Raw genomic sequence first — 16,134 nt, 5'->3', positions numbered from 1 at the left:
TCCTCCTTCTGATACCAAACATGACTTCAAACCTAAATGGAATCAGTATTAATCTCAGGAATTCAACTGAATTCCCCTCACACCGTCAAAGTATGATTTTTGAGATAAAAACTATATTATATCCTGTCTCGGGACTTAAAACATATATTTACCAAATTTCAAATCGGTTCAGCGGTTTAAGCGTGAAGAGGAGTTAAAAAAAGATATTTGTTTAAAGTCTATATGTTTTTACTTTGGAAAGGTGTAAGTTGATACCGTAAATGAATTCAGCACCCCCGATTTAAACGAAAACGTTACCAAACCCGGCCTAGCAGCTTCACTGATGTAGATAATCAAGATAAAAATAAGAGCCCTAAATAAACCTTCAAGAGCGGATATCTCAAAAACTATACAAGATATTAAAAAACTTGACCTAATAAAACGCTCAGACGTATAGTTTTCGAGATATAATCGAAAGATCGAAAAAAATTACCTTCAAACCCAACTCCCCCCAGCACCAGGGTTACGGTCGCGGACTTTTGATATGTTTATCCAACTCAGTGGTTCCTAACCTGGGGGTAATTACCCCCGTAGGGGTAAAACTGCTATTTTACGGGGGTAATAAGCTAATGAAAGATAACAACGATTAGACTTAAACCTCAAAGAAAGAATATAGATCGCCCGTGAATTTCATATAAGTAGTAACTGTCTTGACTGACACCTTCATCGGTAACTGGCCGGAAAAAGCACAACAGCGGGAGTTGTGGAGATCAAGGGGAGAGGCCTTTGCCCAGCAGTGGGACACATAAACGGGCTATTAAAAAAAAGCAACTGTCTAGCGCGCAAAGCACTCTTAGACATGACAGCTCTGCGGCGTATCTCGGCGGTGCAACCACCGGCACTGGTTATCAACCCAAGATATACTAACTAGCTCGCTTTTTGGTAATCGCCGAGTGCTTCGATAACTGGGGGAATATTTGCCCTGTCTACTACCATCACTTTTTTCTTGGAACGGTTGATCTTAAGACCTCTCTAAAACTTTTATCTTCAATTTTCTTAAGAAGAGCCGCCATTTCGATATATTTGCTGTTGTTATTCCCGTCAGGCAGGCGACAATAGTAGCACGGTGTCTAACAAGAACTTTTGTACCAAGTCATGTTATCATTCATTCTTGTTAGATGGCCTATTATGGAAAGGGCTTATAAGTTTATAACTACTACAATAATGTTTGGTTAATTGAAAGCCCCAGTGACCCAGGTGACTGTAACCATAGCAACGAGTGACAAGAAAATGTTGATTCACCCATTTACAGCTTGCACATTTCCGTAGGGCAAGCGAATCTACAGTGTTGTCACTCTGTCTCCCTCTTTCTTTTTTTAGGACATTGAGTCTCGAGAGTATTCGCAGTATTATAATATTCTCAGATTTTTGCTGGACTTAAATACAGTTTAAGACGCAAAATAAGCAAGGATGATGGTCGCAATATTAGCCAGTTAGTTTTCCTTTTCTATTCGACCTTGAGGTCCCATGGTACATGAGCCCTGTGTTTTCGTTGCTCGTTACTCGTAAGTCTTGTCATGAGTTCATGACTGAGGATTCTGCCTTCGTATGTGATGCAATGTGTATTCACAATTAACAAGAAAAAATCCTACTTCATATACCTATCGCTATCTCATCTTTCTTGACGCTGAATACTGAGGATTACAGTTAATAGTTAGTTAATAGTTACTTTAATCGGTGTGTCAAACAGTTTGTACAACTGGCTCTTCTGTTTTATTTAATTAATAATTGATGTATATCTGACAAAAAAATCCATATTGTAATTCAAATACCAACTTGGAATAGCTAATTAACAACACTCAAGGTCACGCCGATTTCACGCCGATCATTTTTCGACGGCGGCGGCGGCGTGGCAAAAAAGCCCGGCGGCGGCGCACACGTCTAGTTCAGAAGTCAAATGGTAATGGTCTTATTATCTCCTACTAAAATTTAATTTTAAGACGGTCAGAATAAAATACTTGTATAATTTTTTTTACCAATTTTTGGAACACAAAAACATTATTACACTCAACCAAGAAAAAAAAAATTGTGTGGAAACTTGTAAGCTTCTGAGCCCTATTTCTAGAAAAAGGCTTCGTTTTGGGACATTGTGGTGTATACCTTTTTAGTGTGGAATTTAATAAGCTTTCGTTTCGCCATACACAGTATTCACATTAAACCCAGATATTCAGAGTAAAAAAGAAAAACCAAAAAAGACAAACTTTTCAAGATGGCGTTTGATCCCCGTGGTCCCCGAAGCTCCAATTTTATGACACGCAAACAGGGATCCCTGAAATTGTATGTGTCAAATTTCGTTACTGTCACTATTGTTTAAACCCCATTTAAGACCTAAAATCTGTTTTTGCAGTTACATTTTTAAGTCCTAAATATTTTTCCTCCATTTATTTTAGTATATTTGTATTGCATAGCACTCGTGTACCAATTATGGATCTACTGATGTCTATTTCATTGAAATCCACTCAATAGTTTAGGCGCTAGAAGTAAAAATATGATTTAATATTCGGCACCCTCTCAAGGCGGCTGTACTGATTTTTCTTTAATAAAACAAGTGTAAACAGGTTGTGAAGGGCAAGAGGAATCTACCGATACGTCATTTAAAAAAAATCCGTAAAGTATCCTGAGCTACAGGGTGTACTGATTATCAGTATTTAAACCCATAACCCTACTTTCTGTTTAAGTATCAGTCGAGTGAAATGTTGATATTGGGGTATAACGTGTACAAATGTATAGACAAAAGTGGAATTCATATTCCTACAAGTTTCCTATAAGGAGAGTATCCCCTGAAAGGGTATAAGCGCTAAATCTGGATTCAGCTATTATTTTCTATAACAAGATGTATTTTTTCCGCAAAGATATCTAGTACTTTTTTGTGTAGAATTTAATAAGCTTTAATGTTGCATTACACCATATTTTCATAGAGAACGTATATTTAGAGTAAAACTCAAATTTCTCCAGGATGGTACACATTTTCCAAGATGGCTGCGACTCCTCGAGGTCCTCAAATGTCAAATAGTGTGGACATGAAAAAGAGACCTTTAATTAACATACATACCAAATTTCATATCTTTGGAAGGATTTCGAGGTCAGACCTAATCCGATTGTGCACTATCAACAATAATCTTTCACCGGCATCCCCCATTAAAGTTGTTTTTTTTTTTCTTAAACATTATTAAAGTCAATTTATAAACACAGTAATGGAACAGGAACAGGATTTCAGAAATTCAGACCTTACTGACCAGAAAATACAACAGGAAGCAAGGTTAAGCACAATTGGATTAGGACTAACCTCAAAATCTCTAGAAGAGTCCTGAAATTTGGTATGTATGTCGGCGGCAGATCGTAAAATCGGGCAGATCGAGATATTCCTAGGCATATCATGAAACGCCGCCATTTCATGATCTGACTAGCGACTACCAGCCATATCGTTGAAACCTCAACGTTTGACGATTTGCCTGGCGACGTTTAAGCATATCAAATAAGTAGGGTGTGATATTCCTAGACAGACCATGTACCGCCGGCATTTCATAGTGACCACCAGCCATATCGTGCACACCTCAAGGGATGATATTCCTAGGCAGATCATGAAACGCCGGCATTTCATGATCTGCCTAGCGAGCACTATACATATCGTGCAAATTTCTAGGTGTGATATTCCTAGGCAGATCATGAAACGCCGGCATTTCATGATTTGCCTAGCGACCACTAGCCATATCGTGCAAACTTCAAGGTATGATATTCCTAGGCAGATCATGAAATGCCGGCATTTCATAGCAGCCATATCGTGCAAAGTTCAAGGGTTTCAAGTGGAAAGCTAGATATCAATTAAAAATTAGAATTATATTGTATTAAGCGGCTATATTTTACGGTTTTACAACAAAACAGAATGGAAAAACAGCTAAATCACGTATGATGCCGTAGATAACAGTTAAACTCGATCAGCTGATGCTTTTCCGCCATCTCGCCGCAAACGAAACTGCGAAATCGCCGTGAAGGGGTGATATTCCTAGGCAGATCATGAAACGCCGGCATTTCATGATCTGACTGTTAGCGACCACTAGGCATATCGTGCAAACTTCAAGGGTTTCAATTGGAAAGATAAATATTAATTACGAATTATAGTTATATTGTATTAGGCGGCTATATTTTACGGTTTTACAACAAAACAAAATGCGAAATCAGCTAAATCACGTATGATGCCGTAGATAACTAACAAACTCGATCAGCTAATGCTTTTCCGCCATCTTGCCGCAAACCAAACTTACGACGAATACTTAAATAACTTAGCGGTTCACTAGTTACACTAGTCACTGGCGCGACATTAAATTCGATTACGACGAATACATTGATCCTATCGATCTGCCGCCTCTTTTATAAGGCATATGGGTTAAACTTAGTAAGATCATGAAATGGCGGCGTTTTATGATATGCCTAGGAATATCTCGATTAAGTTATTTCACGATGCGCCCGGTATGAAGCTAGGAATATCAACGAATGCATTGGTCTGATCGATTTGCCGCCTGTTTTATTAGGCAGATCGTGATATGCCTGGGCTAATCTTAGTCAGAACATGAAATGGCAGCGTTTCATGATATGCCTAGGAATATCTCGATATGCCCGATTTTACGATTTGCCGCCGACATGTATGTTAAATTGTTAATGAAAGGTCTCTTTTTCATGTCCACACTATTTGACATTTAGGGACCTCGACGAACCGCCACCATCTTGGAAAATGTGTACAAGCTTGGAGATATTTTCATTTTACTCGGAATCTAAGTTCTCTATGACAATATGATGTAAGGCAAGATTAAAACCGGTAAAATTCTACACAAAAAAGTCTTCGACACTTTTGCCCTTTGGCCTTTTGGACATGAAAAAGATATCTTTAATTAACATACATACCAAATTTTAAGGATTCTTCTAGAGATTTCGAGGTTAGTCCTAATCCGATTGTGCTATAAGTAAACTAGTGAGTTTTGTTTGCATGCGAACTATGTAATGTAGCGCAACTGTTTTATCAATAGCCGGTCGGCCGGTTTCTGTACGAATGAATCACGAAGGAAGCGAGCACCGCGCGCCTGCACTGCATGCCGACAGGCGGCGCCGAGCCGCCGCCATTTTACTTTGCCAATACGAACCACGTGTTCATGTGCATTTAATTAACTCCTTTACAATTATAGTCCATTTATACAGGTTATACACTAGCACTAACCTAACAATCAACAATAGCAATCTACCAGAGAAATGCAACTATGTACCCATACCTGCGGTTTCTCGCCATTCTGTAAGCCATTAGCCGGTTGTGAAACAGCACGCGCTCCAATTGGATGCACAAGAACTAATTCTAGACAAGTGTATCACTATTTGAACTGTCCGAAGTAATTAGACTAGGTATATGAAATAAAGCGTGTTTGCTTAAGAGCCAACAACAACAACAATCACGGACGAGTGCAGTTGGAAGGTACATTAAAAGTGATCGGTGTCAGTGATGAAATGAGTAGATTCGCAGGAAACCTGTAGCGCGAGTGCGAATGTTGCCGTGTGACTGAGTGGTGCGGTGCGGAGCGGGCATAACGCGTTGTTCAGAACGAGCCAGCTTGCATTGCTACGGCGCCCCGCCACCCACCCGCACTCGCCACTCACTGATAAAAAATAACAAACCATTCACTCCATTACGCATTACCTACTTACTCAGAGCACTATCAACGTTTTGACACAACCGATACAACACTTCCAGAACTTTACTAAAAATCGAAACAACGATAACCCAGTAAACGTAAAGCGCGTACCCACAGATTTCTTTTCAATAAACATTGTACGAGTATGCATCAATCTAGCTAATGGTAATATTCACACGAATATTTGTGCAATATTCTGGTAACTACTACCCTAAAATTATGAAATTTGTGAAACCCACGTACTTAATCCCACATTGAACGACGTTTTTTAATACAGTTGCGAAAAAATAAGAAAAACAACAAGTAAGGAATAAAAACAATATCGAATGTTGCCTTTGGAAACTTAGCTTGTAGTAAGAAAAACGCCTCTTCTTCGACAGGCGTTTCGGCAGCTATTCTATTCCTACCTCTACCTTCCATATCTATTCCGTTCCATTCAGACAACAATTAAGAACGGTTTTTCAAGGCACCAAATATAATGACCACCAAAAAATACTTTGGTACCCTAAATAAAGAAATCTTTCACCAAAAAAAAATACTAAACACCAAAAAATAAGGTCTAAAATTACAAAACTACCATCTGCTTAAATCACGACTGCACTTCAAATTGTATTCAAACACCAAAAATCATGAATGATCACCAAATATAATGAATGACCACCAAATCTTGAAGAGCAAATTAATGCGATATTTTTACCTAAATAAACAGCTATGATTACCAAAAAATGTATACATTTACCAAATAAAGTAAAATGATGCCAAAATTACTAGCCCCTCCCGCTCAACCCCCCGTACCCCGCACCGTACGTGAGAACTGCGACCCTTACAGACACGAAATGCTACTATAAAAGTGGGTTAGGTTAGGTTAGAACTGCGACCCTTACAGAAACAAAATGCTACTATAAAAGTGGGTTAGGTTAGAACTGCGACCCTTAGAGAAACGACGTGCTATAAGAAAAGTGGGTTAGGTTAGGTTAGAACTGCGACCCTTACAGAAACGAAATGCTACTAGAAAAAGGTGACGAAGTGGATTAATTAATTTAATGAAATAACGAGATGATAAATATTTGCACATTTTTATTAAAATGTGGTTAAAATTTTGGTGGTATTTATTATTTTTGGGTTTACAATGATTAATTAGGAGTCATTTGCTTTAATAGGATAGCAAAATGAAAAAAATCGGTTACAATTACACATTAAAATGGAGTTCTAATTTTGGTAATCATTAAGTATTTTTGTGTTTACAATTATTCGCTTGGTCATTTGCTTTAATAGGATAACAAGATTAAAAAATTTGGTTATAATTTCACATTAAAATGGAGTTCTAAGTTTGGTGATGATTTACTATTTTTGGATTAATAATGATTATTTTGGTGTTATTTGTTTTAAAAGGATAAAAAAATGGTACAAATTTGGTAATCATTTCTCATTAAATAGGAGTTCTTATTTTGGTGATTATTCATTATTTCTGGTGGTAAAAACGATTTTTTTTGGTGTTAAATTTTACTAAATCTGGTGATCTGTTAAATACATGCCATTTTTCAATATTCAATATAAAAAAATAAACGTGTTATAATGATAAAGAGGTAAGTAATAAAATATGAAATATGTATATTTTTCGTATTCTTACATTAACAGTAGGTTTTTATGTTGATTAAGTCGTTTAAAGGAAACTAATATATACACTCATCAATAAGTAGTCATGAATTGGAACAAGTATAAATTTAAAAAAATTCGAAATGTAAAAAGCACTAGTTCATGAAAACCAACTTTCCGCACGCTATACAGCTACGTAAAGTAGCACTTTTTGAGCAACTGTATTAAAATAGTTATTTACTATAAAAGTGCGGAACAGAGGAAATTCGAAACGAGTGGCGATAAATTAAAACACGACCGCAGGGTGTTTTTAATCGACACGAGTTTACCTATTCGCACGTGTATCGTACAACGTTTTACAGTACATATGGCTATTCAAACTTTCGCCATATGCACAAAAAGTGCTCTTTTACGCACTAGTGCGAGAAAGTAGCACCATATGTCCTGTAAAAGTATTTACAGTACATATGTCGGAAATGTCAACATTGTCAACAAAATTTTTACATAATGTTATACTATATTGATGATGATTATAATGTGTACAAATAAAGACTAAATTTTTTATGAGCTTTTTTTGCATGTTGCACTTTCCTCGCTATAGTGAGGTGAAAAGTTTTGTGTTACACACGGGTGCAAATGTATTTTACTTCTCGTGTATTGAAACACTCGCGGGTAAAATATAACTATGCACCCTTGTATATCAAATAACTATTTATTTATTTATTTAAGACTTGAACTGAGCAACCAAGACCTCATCCATAGTCAGCAAATCTTCCCACTATATGGGTCTAGGGGACCCTAGCGACATCTACGTAAGAGCGTTACACTTCTTAAACGGCCACCGGACTTCCAAGTCATATTGAAAATTCACTGCTTCTAAAAGACAATTTTATTTTTATCGAACTCATCGATTATACTTTTTTGTAATTTACAAAAAATAAAATTATCCGCGATCCCGGGCACGCACAGTAGTACTATATGCCTTATGGGAACCGGCCGAAGAGATAGTTCAGATCCGGAAACCGCCACCAACATTTAGTATGTTGTTGGGCATGGTATTGGATCTATAAAACTGCCGGGAGACAGCGGCGCCGGCCATCTACTTCAGCGGAATGGCGTCATCAAAATGACTCCCGCCTCGTTGCGAATATTACATTTTGCACCCAAACTATGCATTACACATACACGTGTGCGGTATTAAACGAAAGCCAATAAAATATTATATATTTCACTAATACACTATGTACCAAAATATACAATAGTTTAAGAGAAATATTCGATTATTTGGGTTTTATAACCAAACCAAAAGTCGGACGATAAAGCAATGTAGTAACGAAGTCAGTGTATGGTCTTGGTGGGAATCGCTGTATGTGAGAACAGCATTGCCTACAAAATGCCAAGAAACCGTTTGCTGTGTTAGTGGCGGAACACCGAATTTGAGCAAAACCCTGGCCAGTCAGAGTCACCCACGTCCCCGTCGTCCCTCCTGGGACCTGCTGCAAGCGCGCAGCCGCGCGGCCGCCACCTCGAAGTGCAGCTGAGCTGAAAGGGCGAAAGGCGAGTCTTCTGCGCCTCAAAACAGAACCAAACTCACTAGGGAGGAAACCCGAAACAAAACCGAGCACGCCCACAGGCTCTAAGGTGGCAGCCCCGCCAGTAGGCTAGGGTATAGTGGGCTAATCACTCGCTTACCTGAAACCCAAACTGATTACTGAAACTGAAATAGTGCAAAACCGGACCGATCATACTACGACGACCTTTGGCATGAAAAAACAGGACACGAATTGATTGTTGGAACGTGCGAACACTAAGCGAGGATAGTCGACAACATTAAAGATGCAGTCTCAAGCCATACACTGATACCAACAAAATCAAAATCAGACCACAAATGTGAAAGTTATGCATCAAAATGTAGGTATTTGCTAGAACAAATGCATTAAAGTTAAAAAAAATCGAAATTGGTCATTTCCAGGATAATCCCGCATAAGCTTCTAGTTTGTTATTAGAAATATAAAAAGGATCATAAAACTGCTGGGAGACAATCTCTATAGTGCCCGAGTGACAAATAATGGCGTCATACATGTGACCACTGCCGAAATTTGCAAAATGTAAATTATAACTATACCATGAGTCATACATACACGTGTGCTGTGTGCTACCACAGACGAAAGGTTATTAAATATATTATGATTCGTTAATACATTGTATATAAAAAACAATGTATATTTTAAGAGCTACAAACAAAGAAAAAACACTTTTTATGAAAAAAGTTCATGTATACATATTTTATAACTCAACTAAAAACGTTATTAGTGTTATAACAATGTTGCGCATAATATTAATAAAAAACCAGTTATTCAACTATACGTCACAGCTTAAATTTTTAATTTCTGATAAAAAATGTGGAAGTTGTACAAAAAAAACTAAAGCGCGCCAACAATTCTACCTTAATGCGCTCATATTATGCAAAGAATAGTCCTAATTAAGGGGTATTAAATGAAAGAACATTACATAAAATACATGAAAACGACATTTTGGAGTGGAACCATAATTTATAAAATGAATTTGAAAAAAAAATTAAAAAAAATTGACAGAAGCAAGTACAAAATAGGTGTTGAAGACCCTGACTTCCGAGCTAGGTAAAAAACCTGTGTTACAGAAGTCAGTGTCCTCTCCCAGACAATAGAAATAGGCAGAATTTCCTGTCTACGTGTGATGTATTGTTTACATGCAACTACTGAACTGATTTTGATAAATGAGGCGTCAATTCATTCGCCTTTGTAGCCCAGGTGCACAAAACTTAAATTTTAACCATCTTTCAAAGGAGATTAGGTACGAAAATAAACCGTTGTTTTGCTTATTTATCAAACAAATTCAATATGGGCACTTTTGCACCGGAAGCGATAACGAACGGGTTTGACAAAATTACCTCGTCTAATTATATAATTATTTGTAAGAAATTTAATTATTAAACTAATGTTTAGAAAAAAAAAATATTAATTATGATTCCACTACAAAATATCGTTTTCATGTGTTTTATGTAATGTTCTTTCATTTAAGGCCGTTCCATCGGTTTGCCGCTGTCTTTGTCACATTTAGCAAGAAAGAACGGGAAAGAACATACGCGCCAAGTGTCAATTTTGATCGAATTTTGTCGGTTTTTATTTATTTTAAAAACGTTACCTTACAATATCGAAATTCTAAAGCTATGAAATTACTATTTACGTTAAGATTGTTTTTTCTTCTTTTTTTGTTTATAGTATCACATAATAAATAACCGAGTAAAGTAGGATTAAAAGTCCGAGTTAGAGGTTACTTTGGGAATTAATTGTATCGAGCGAAGTGTCATAATTCGTGTATCGGAAGCTATGCTGTTAAAGATAATATAGTCAAGAACTACATATATTTTTTCCACGTCTACGAATATCAACGCCTCTTAGAAAAACATGATCATATAAGGAGATTTTTCGCCTTCTGGCTCAGGGAACCGCCTTAATACAATACCCAATAATTAGGACTATTCTTTGCATAATATGAGCGCATTAAGTTAGAATTGTTGGTTTTTTGTACAACTTCCACAGTTTTTGTCGGAAATAAAAAAAAATTGCTGTGACGTATAGTTGAATAATTGGTTTCTTTTATATTAGTTGAGCTATAAAATATATATATATACACGAACTTTTCTCATAAAAAGTGATTTTTCTTTATTTGTAGCTACTTAAATATACATTGTTTTTATAAATGATGTATTAACGAATCATAATATATTTAATAACCTTGTTTGATATAGCACACGTGTATGTATGTGACTCATGGTATAGTTATAATTTAGATTTTGCATGCATGCAAATTTCGGTAGTGGTCACATGTATGACGCCATTATTTGTCACTCAGGCACTATAGAGAATGTATCCCAGCAGTTTTATGATCCTTTTTATATTGCTAATAACATACTAGAAGCTTATACAGATTATCCTAAAAATTACCGATTTCGATTTTTTTAACTTTAGCATTACGTTGCACGTGACTACTGTATATACTTGGTTGCAAGAAAACATTGAAATTGAAATATGTATTTCTACTCCTGATATAATAAAAAAAAAACATCAATTTAAAGATAAATTTAATCATCCTACACCAAATTTCCCCATTCATGACCCACCTGTCCCTGTCAACGTCCCAACTCACTACTCAATACACGCCTACTCACCCCACCCCCACCCCCACCATTCTAATAAGGAAAATATAGCTTACCAATGTTTTTTTCTGTTTTGTTATTTGTTTTTAAATAAGCCTCGCAACTCTTAACCCTTAAATGCGTTTTTTTATCTTTTTTTATGGTATGTAATGAACTAATAATAAGGCAGTCTCCATACGCAAATAACCAAAATGTAAAAATAAAATTTAGGGTCATCTACAAAATTGACGATTATCGCGGTTTCGTATGAGGGTTGTCAGTTTATTCTCTCTGAATACCAAGGCATTTAGGAAAACTATTTTAACAAGCGTTTCAACTTAAAACAAGTTTTTACTTTTTCTAGAGGTATAACGAGTATGGCTATTGCTCGTTTTAGGTCGAAAGAGATAAATTCAGTTACCTATTTCGATCTAAGTGTTTCATAGTAAGATGTTAATTGATTTTAAAATAAGTACCTTTAGTAATAGCAAAGAGGATATACTCGTAATAAGATAGAGCGGTACTGTCATAGTAAATTTTGTAACCACTGTAAATTCACTGCCATCTATCGACATACTTTAAAACAAAATGAAGATTTATAAAAATACGTTAAAATGTATTTAAATATGGATAAATGATTTTTTTATTTGCATTAATTATTTTTATGATTTTGACCCATGTTCTTTCACTGATATGCGTTAAAATTATAAATAACAAACGAAACGGTCAACGCCCTCTATACGAGAGTAGGCCAAAACTAGTGGCGCCATCTGAACGAGAATCAAATTTCCGAGATTTTCGAGGCACGTTTTTTCCTTAGACTGTATCCATCTATTACGGAGTTATATCTATCTTTGGTAATAGTATAGTTATATAGTTTACTAACCTATCTTTATTTCTAGTTAAGAAAATTGCTAACAATATTCCATGGACTGTAATAGTTTGAAATAAAGATTTTATTATTATTATTTACGTATATTCAAATTTTCGTTAGAAAACCACGCCGAGCACAACCCAATTCAAATGTTGTAGATATGCCGCTAAGAAATATTTTCGAACCTCGAAAGACTAGATGATTCATATGCTACACGTATCTAAGGACTGTATCGTTTATTATGGGTACAGATAAAACCTGGTCTAACTGTTTACATGTGTATTTTTTTTGTATTACTATGTTCTTAGGGTATTTGAGGGTATCTCAGGGTGTTTTTACGCCATATCTGATATAAGAAGGTTTTACATTTTGTTTATTTTAGGGACTTTATGATGCTTTCAATATCGTCTAGCAAATATAATTTGGCCAAGCCTATCCAGCTTAATTTGAGACTAAGTATTTCACCGACTCCTTGGTACGATTTATAGAAACGAAAGGTTAATATGCTGCCAAAACATGTTATCTAAGTGTCCCCTTCATGATTGCTCAATTGAGTATCCACAGAATAAATGTGGTGAATTTTTATTTTTACATAAAAACGACATTTTACGCAATATTTTGGATTCCCGTCAATTTCTGACGCAAGCGGAACGAGGGAGACGGCTAAAATAATCTACCAAAAACCGAAGCCTTAACGGACATTCATGGCGTTGAACCACGACAAGAGCAGGTGGATAGAAACACTCCATGATAGTTATATAGGACATCAAAGTTGGTGTTGTAGTAAAGAATTTGTTACACCATGCCCAGATGTTTCGCTTTACGAATCATGTGTAATTGCTGTGTTTACATAGTACGACTTTTTTTTGTCTAATATCGTCTTGTTCGTAAACCGTAATTTTTTTTGTTAGTATTTGTCGAAAATCGTTATTGTTACTCGGGAGGATTGGGTAAATTTTGTCCAAACCATACGTTTACGTATAGCTCCCAGGCCGAAATGTGTACCTTATTAAAGCACTAATTAAACACATGTGTAATTTTTAAATAAAAATATGGTACCAAATAAAAGCGGCTAAGTTGTACCCATAATAAACGATAGAGTCCTTAATTTGCAAAATTCAGTGTAGATGTACTATTAAAAAGCAAGGAACAAAGAGATATTTGGTCGGCACGTGCGACGCGGGCCACCTGCCGACAGGTGCAGCGCCAGCCGCGCCTGCACGCTGCACAATCATCGCATCGCTGCCGCCAGCTTGCTAAGCTAAAGCCAGCGCGAATCTACACTTATTTTTCGATTACATTACTTTAGGCTTTTCACGATTTTAGCCATCATTTGAAAAATTTTAAGTAAACTAATTGAATAAATGTCCGGGTTAATGGCAAAACCAAACTAAAACTAAGTCATTCGGGCAGGATAAGATAAAGTAACTAGATTAGATTAGCCCATTAAATGCCCAAAATTTGTTTTAGCTCTGAACTGTGAACTCCTTGAGGATGATCTCCTGCTAATTTTAATGAATAGGCGCGATTTTTATGCAGTTGGTTTTTAAAAACAGACGGAGCTATCTGTGTAGGTAGATCACAAGTATGTAACATACTATTAGTAGAGTGGCCGAACAGGCTTTAGGTTATAAACTGTAATAGATGTCATATATTAAAGAAAAAGTGAGTGAGTGAGTGTGTTAGAGTTGGTCAAAGACGCCTAGTCTTACTAAGATTAAGATGGCATATAGTCGAGAAATTCGGACGGGCACCGCCGTGGCGGGGTGGCCTAGGGGTTCATGGCGTTAGCCGCGATAGCTAAAGACGCCGGTTCGAATCCGGCCTTCACCACTGGAGGGCTTCGTCACTTTTTCTTTAATATATGACATCTATTACAGTTTATAATTTATATATAGTAGTGTTCCACTACTTATAAAACACAAATCAAAAATATTTAATAAAATAATTTGATTTGTTCCCAAAGTTGAGGCTTTAGGTTACTTTTCGCTCATGTCGTCTCGGACATGGGTATCACCTCGGATATTTGGTATCACCGTATCAGTACATCAGTGTGATGTCCTGAATACAAATATAGGAGATGACAAGCGCGAAAGTGATAGGGGGGTAGTTGCTGTGACGTCTGTGACGTCATAAAGTCGGCAGTACAAAGTTTTTTACTTTTTTCTTTTAAACATCACAAATATATAACATACTGTAACATTTTCACTACTTGGTCTAACAAATTATTAGAAATCGTTCAAAGATATCACAATCCACAGTTGACTTTGAACTGCTCTACATTGAAAATGACTGAATGGATCATTCCAAAATACATACCAAGTGACTGTGAATATCCTCTATATAATGTTAAAAAATAAATAACCAGATATATCCAAAAATAAAAAAGTACATCAAGTTGAATAACAGTATAGTTTTCTGTTACATTAAACTGCAACTATTATTAAAACAAATAAAAACCCTGAGTTTACATATTTTTTGGAAATGGTCTTTTCACTAGCTTTCATTCGGTACCCATATTGCTATAGTAAGTAAAGAAAACAACCCCCGCTCCCTTTTTTAATTAACGGGCGCCATTTTCAAAATTTATATAGCCTATGTCACTACCACAACTTGTTTTTCTTCTTACTATAGCAATATGGGACATATGGGTACGAAATGAAAGCTAGTGAAAAGACCATTTCAAAAATATATAGGGGGTCGGTTTTTGGTCTAGGACTTAAGTCTTCTAGAAATCAATTTTCGCTCATTTCGTCTCAGACATGGGTATATTTGGTATCAGTACATTCAGAATAATGTCCTGAACACAAATATATGAGAAGACAAGCGCGAAGTGGTGGGATTAAAAACTTTTTTTTATTATCAAAAAACTTTTTCTAATTTAATTTGCAATTTAAGCCCATTTGCGGGTGTTTGTTATACTTGAAATGTTACACTAAAAACACCTTCTTTCAAATAAAACAAAAATTGTTGAAATCGGTTCACATGATAAAGAACCTAAGAAAAACCAGGTCGCGCAAATTTGCTAATAGATGGCGCTGTACACAATTACGCTTAGTATACTTCTGGTCAAGTCTTTCGTAATTTAAAGTTTGTACGGAACCCTCGGTGCGCGAGTTAAACGAACTCTCACTTGACCGGTTTTTTTCTTTTAAACACCATGTGGGGTACCAAATGAAAGGGCTTTGTGAGTAGATCACAAATATATAACATACTGTAACATTTTCACTACTTGGTCTAACAAATTATTAGAAAACATTCAAATATATCACAATCCACAGTTGACTTTGAACTGCTCTACATTGAAAATGACTGAATGAATTATTCCAATTATTATTACTGCTTACCGATACCGGACATAACACAACCTAAGCCACTAAAGATATGAAGCTGTAATTTTCAACATCAATTAAATACGACCGGTTTAAGTTTATGATAAAATCATATTTTATAAAATTAACCCTTAAGGGGGTGAAATGGGGGGTAAAAGTTTGTATGTAAGATAAATAAAAACAACAAATGTGTTCCAAAAATTCAACTGAAAGGATTTTCATGCGGTTTCACTTATCGTAGACGTAGAGTGATTATTGAGAAAGGTTTAGGTATATAGCCTAGCCTAGGCCTAATTTGTTAAGGTCTTGTGTAACCCGTGCGAAGCCGGGGCGGGTCGCTAATCATTCATATGTGGTCGATAATTATTAAAATGTAGGACACGGTTTGTTTTGTTAAAATAATTATTTTGTTAAAACCTGTTGTTTTAATCGTCTATGCCG

General features: G+C 36.1%; 1 protein-coding gene across 5 annotated transcripts in view; it reads right to left on the bottom strand.

Moving 5' to 3' along the window:
* LOC134754252 (insulin-like growth factor 2 mRNA-binding protein 1) overlaps nucleotides 1-16,134 on the bottom strand; it is a 112,748-nt gene that overhangs the window by 23,447 nt on the left and 73,167 nt on the right. Inside the window, exon 1 of one of the 5 annotated variants that reach the window (XM_063690455.1) lies at nucleotides 5,301-5,685. The exons of the other annotated variants lie outside the window; for them this stretch is intronic. Within the exon in view, the coding sequence (XP_063546525.1) occupies nucleotides 5,301-5,329 (29 nt within the window). The 5' untranslated portion in view covers nucleotides 5,330-5,685. Of the gene's footprint in view, nucleotides 1-5,300; nucleotides 5,686-16,134 lie in introns of those variants that run through there. 5 annotated transcript variants of the gene reach the window in all.

The sequence above is a fragment of the Cydia strobilella genome, chromosome Z, assembly GCF_947568885.1.
Source record: "Cydia strobilella chromosome Z, ilCydStro3.1, whole genome shotgun sequence".
NCBI classification, from domain to species: Eukaryota; Metazoa; Arthropoda; class Insecta; order Lepidoptera; family Tortricidae; genus Cydia; species Cydia strobilella.
Note: the sequence above shows the minus strand (reverse complement) of the source record. Positions and strands in the feature narration are given on the sequence as shown.